The sequence below is a fragment of the Nematolebias whitei genome, chromosome 2, assembly GCF_014905685.2.
Source record: "Nematolebias whitei isolate Nwh7 chromosome 2, NemWhi1, whole genome shotgun sequence".
Lineage (NCBI taxonomy): Eukaryota > Metazoa > Chordata > Actinopteri > Cyprinodontiformes > Rivulidae > Nematolebias > Nematolebias whitei.
The window spans coordinates 17,143,393-17,148,219 of record NC_056499.1 but is presented as its reverse complement, the minus strand read 5'-3'; the positions used below and the strand labels follow the sequence as shown (position 1 = coordinate 17,148,219).

The window sequence follows — 4,827 nt, the reverse complement described above, 5'->3', positions numbered from 1 at the left end:
TATATATATATATATCCTTTCATGAAATTTTAACCTGTATACAAAACTCTTACAAAATCTGTCACATGCCTATGATTGACGCTGAGCAAGAATAAACTGTGTGAGATGTGTTCCAGCTATATTTACATTCAGTGTCCGTTTCGTATACAAGCTGTTCAAGGTGTTTCTGTCTTTTTGTTACCAGATTATTGACAGAGCTAGGAAAGATCCTTCAGAAGAGATTGAGGTTCTGCTAAGATATGGACAGCATCCAAATATAATTACCCTGAGGGACGTAAGTATAACACAAACTGCCATAATGTACAAGATAAACTAGGGAGCCGTGGTTTTTGTAGAAGGGTCATTTAAAATGTGTCTCGTTCCTGTGTGTTTTCTTTTGCCTGAAGGTGTTTGATGATGGCCAGAATGTTTTCTTAGTCCTGGATGTCCCGAGGGGAAATGAGCTGCTCGACAGAGTTCTGACGCAACCAAATTTTACAGAAAGAGATGCATCAGACATCATATGCACACTCACCAAAACTGTGGAATATTTACACTCTCAAGGGGTAAGACGAATGGAGAATAATCTGTAAACATGTAGATACTGGTGAACAAGTCAACATTCCCCAATAAAATATTCAAATCCTGCATCCTTTCTGGCTTTTCCAGACCTGCCACTGCAACAGCCTTCACTCTGGTGTGGTCTTTTGTTTTGTCAGGTTGTGCATCGAGACCTGAAGCCTGGTAACATCCGCTATGCTGATGACAGTGGACTCCCAGAATCCATCAGGATCTGCGATTTCAGTTTCGCCAAACAGCTCAGGGCTGAAAATGGCTTGCTGATGACACCATGTTACACCGCCACATTCATGGCTCCGGAGGTACAGTAATGACTGGTATTACTGTCTCACCAACATTCACACACATATTGGAAAAACTTTGAATTATAATTAGATGTGACTGTTGTTTGTGTGTAGGTTTTGAGAAAGCAGGGTTATGATGCAGCCTGTGACATCTGGAGCCTGGGCGTCCTGCTCTACACAATGATTGCTGGGTCAGTTGAAAGTTTAAAGCAGATATTTTAACATAACAATCAAACTTTCCATTGTCAGTTAGTAAACTATGAAATATCATCACATCACAGCTGCAGTCTTCTAAATAGTCTAGTAACAACAGTGAAGACATAACATTTAACTAATGTCATATCAGTATTTCTGGCTATTTTTATTATAAATTCCATTTTTTTCATCTCTATTGTTCATATTTTCAATAGACATTTTTACATATTCATCACACCTATAGTTACTTTTAATTGTTGTCCAGTTTCAGCCCCTTTGCCAGTAGTCCCAATGACACTGCGGAGGAGATTCTGGCTCAAATTGGAAGTGGGAAAGTCACGATCACAGGAGGGAACTGGGACTTGGTGTCAGAAGCTGCCAAGGTGACACCTTAATGTCTTCTGACTGACATTCTATTTTGCTAACATGATGATGCTGATGCCGTTTGGTCATGTTTTTCAGGACATTGTGACAAAGATGCTCCACGTAGACCCTCACCAGCGTCTTACTGCACCACAGGTAGTGTTTTATCTGAATATTTATTTTTCATTGTGATGAAGTGCTTCACAAAGAGAACAAATCATGATATTACTGTTTCTATTCATATAAATATAACACTGTATACTGTATGATCAAGTACATATACAAAACTAATGTATAGGCATTAATAGTTACATACACAGCTATGATCAAATTTAAAGGGTTTAAGCATAAGAGCAAATGTGGAAATTAAAATAGTATTTTATCACATGCGGACTTAAATAGGAGCATTTTTGTTTGTGTTTAGATGGGTGGTTTACTATTAGCACACTTTAAATGGAGATTTGCAGAGGTTGACTGTTAACTTAATAGATCAGTTATATATGCAAGCCTTGAGTGTGGAAAATTTATCATTAAAAACCCCATAACATTTTAAATGTATCAAAAATAAATGAGGGAAACACACACTGGGCATAAAAAGCATCCCCTCATGCAGAGTTTGCATAAAGTTACTTTTGTTTATTGTTTGTTTATCATTTATAAATTACCATTTCACCTATAAAGATTATAGTTGGGAGAATAGATTTGGATTCATATTCAAGTTATTGCACTCCTCTTAGGTTCTTCGACACCCCTGGATTGTAGAGAAGGACCAGCTCTCTGACAGGAGTCTCAGCAGACAGGATGCATTCACTGTCAAGGTCAGACTCACGCTTTGTGTACAATTATGACTCCATCCTACATTCAATGTATATCTGTCTTCAAATCTTTTAGTAATATGTCAGAAGGAAACAGATAGCAAGTAAAAATAATGTTTTGCACACCGTATATACTCTGACAACATATATGTACTCAAAAACTGAGATTTTGTTGATTAAGTACAAATAAAACATGGCTTTTCTATAACGTCACTTATGTTCTTGTAAGTTGCAGCTCAATGTTATTGGTAAAAAAAAAAAAACTAGCTACTAAAAACACGTATGAATAAAGTCAAATAATTTTGATTATTTGTACAAGGAGCTCTGGAGGATGGAATAAATCAGTTATCTAGATTTGTTCCTAGAAGAGTTCATATTTGTACTGTACTACAAAGTGATACACAGTTATTCTTCTTTGAGCCCATTAGATGGCAGTCCTGCTCTCTCGTTCAGTTAGTTTTGATCAGGGGTCTGCAGCCTTTTAGATCAAAAGAGACATTTCTACCCTTCACTTAAGAAGCAGTAAGTGTCTAGAGCCACAGAACCTGCTACAACAGTGATTATCAACTGGTGGCTCATGGGGCAACTTAAAATTTGTAATTTTATTTTTATTTATTTATTTCCAGCAACTGAGGGTGACTTTATAAAACAAAAAATTATTTAATTAATTTTAACATTTAGAATAGAATAGAATAGAATAGAATAGAATAGAATAGAATAGAATAGAATAGAATAGAATAGAATAGAAACAGCCTTTATTGCCCCACGGATGGGAAATCCCAGTGTATCAGCAGCATTTAATTAAATGTTTATATTTTAGGGCTAAGGAAAAGACTGCATTCATGTAAACAAGGGGGGGGAAAGTCCATACCAATTTTACCAAATTAATTCTAACCCTGAACTCTGCAGGTTTTTGATTTTTTTTTTTAATTTTTAAAAAAAAAAAAAAAAAAAAATTGTATCCTACTTTAAAGTAATGAAGCATAAATTTAAATATTATCTTTATTTGTCTGAATATTGGGCAATTTTGTTGGATATGTCAATGTGACATTAAATTTTTAATTCCAAAACAACTTTAGTAATTAACTTTGATTAGATCTCTATCTACCGACCTACCTACCTACCTACCTACCTACCTACCTACCTACCTACCCATCCATCCATCCATCCATCCATCCATCTATCTATCTATCTATCTATCTATCTATCTATCCATCCATCCATCCATCCATCCATCCATCCATCCATCCATCCATCCATCCATCCATCCATCCATCCATCTATCTATCTATCTATCTATCTATCTATCCATCTATCCATCTATCCATCCATCTATCTATCTATCTATCTATCTATCTATCTATCTATCTATCTATCTATCTATCTATCTATCTATCTATCTATCTATCTATCTATCTATCTATCTATCTATCTATCTATCTATCTATCTATCTATCATGTATTCACCAAGGCTTTCTGGTGGATTTGAGAGAATGATTCCACTTTAAGGCTGGATGTTGGGTAAATTAGGCAGCCGAAGCTAATCATCATTGTTTTCTTTAATTTCATTAAAAAAATTGCAGAAAAAAAACTGCTAAAACTTGTCATTTATCTTTACTGTGGGTATAAAAACCAGTGTCTTTACATTTTGCATTATGTTTGGTCAAAGCTTCAAGTAGCCGCAGACCAAGGACCAAAGAGCCACATGTGGCCCAAGAGCCGCAGTTTGCAGACCCCTGGTTTTGATGAATGTGTCAATGCAGTGCTGTTGTTTTGCCTGCAGGGGGCGCTGTCCGCCACCTACACTGCTCTGAAGCGCTGTGCTCCTGCTCCAGTCCTGGAACCAGTTCACTCCTCCAGCCTGGCTCAGAGAAGAGGCCTGAAAAAGCTGGGGAGTTCAAACAGCTCCACGGAACCCAAAGAAAGGGAATAAACTCTGTAATCTGTGAGGAAATGCCAAAAAAACTTAGCTAATTTCAAATTGATTTTTCTTTGAAAAGCATAAACCATGCCAAATAACTGACTTTAAACAACCCCCCCGGCACTGGCATCAAGTTTGGCTTCAGTTCTATCTGTTTTAGTGTGAATGTTGTACTTTTAAAAAACATCAACTCAAATGTTTCTGTAATGTAAAACCCATTTTATGTGTTTTCATAGAAAAGCTAAACGTGATCACAGTGACGAGGGTTTAATGTTAACATGCAGATGCCTTGATCCTTAGGGTCCTGCAGACATTTCATACTTAGACTGACAGTTGTCTTTGGCTCCTGTTAGTTACACCAAATTCTGTTTTTGATTCTTCTTCCTGTATGAATTTGGCTACCCAATAAATGTTACTCAAAGCGAACACATACTTCAGTTTAGTCGTCCGTGTGGGAAGACGTTTGTGCAATAAACACTGTGCAATATAAGCTGCTACCTGCCTTGAGCTATATGGTGTCTGCAATGAAGTGAGAGCAAAAAACTAAAATCAGAAGAGAAATCTGTGCCATAAGGCTTCTATTTTTTATCTGTATATAGAATATATATGATGCCAACAAATGTTTGTGAACAGCCAGTCATACCAGCTAACACAATAATTACACATTAATCATATGTTAATACACACATCT

The 4,827-nt window shown here is 36.5% G+C and overlaps 1 protein-coding gene across 1 annotated transcript in view; it reads left to right on the top strand.

Moving 5' to 3' along the window:
• The window catches only part of LOC119425903 (ribosomal protein S6 kinase alpha-1), a 19,850-nt gene extending 15,431 nt beyond the window's left edge, over positions 1-4,419 (top strand). The window contains exons 3-10 of the mRNA XM_037693462.1: positions 185-274; positions 387-545; positions 699-860; positions 957-1,033; positions 1,303-1,420; positions 1,500-1,556; positions 2,138-2,218; positions 3,999-4,419. Coding sequence (XP_037549390.1) covers positions 185-274; positions 387-545; positions 699-860; positions 957-1,033; positions 1,303-1,420; positions 1,500-1,556; positions 2,138-2,218; positions 3,999-4,148 — 894 coding nt within the window. The 3' untranslated portion in view covers positions 4,149-4,419. The remainder of the gene's footprint in view (positions 1-184; positions 275-386; positions 546-698; positions 861-956; positions 1,034-1,302; positions 1,421-1,499; positions 1,557-2,137; positions 2,219-3,998) is intronic.
• The last annotated feature ends 408 nt before the right edge of the window (positions 4,420-4,827 follow it).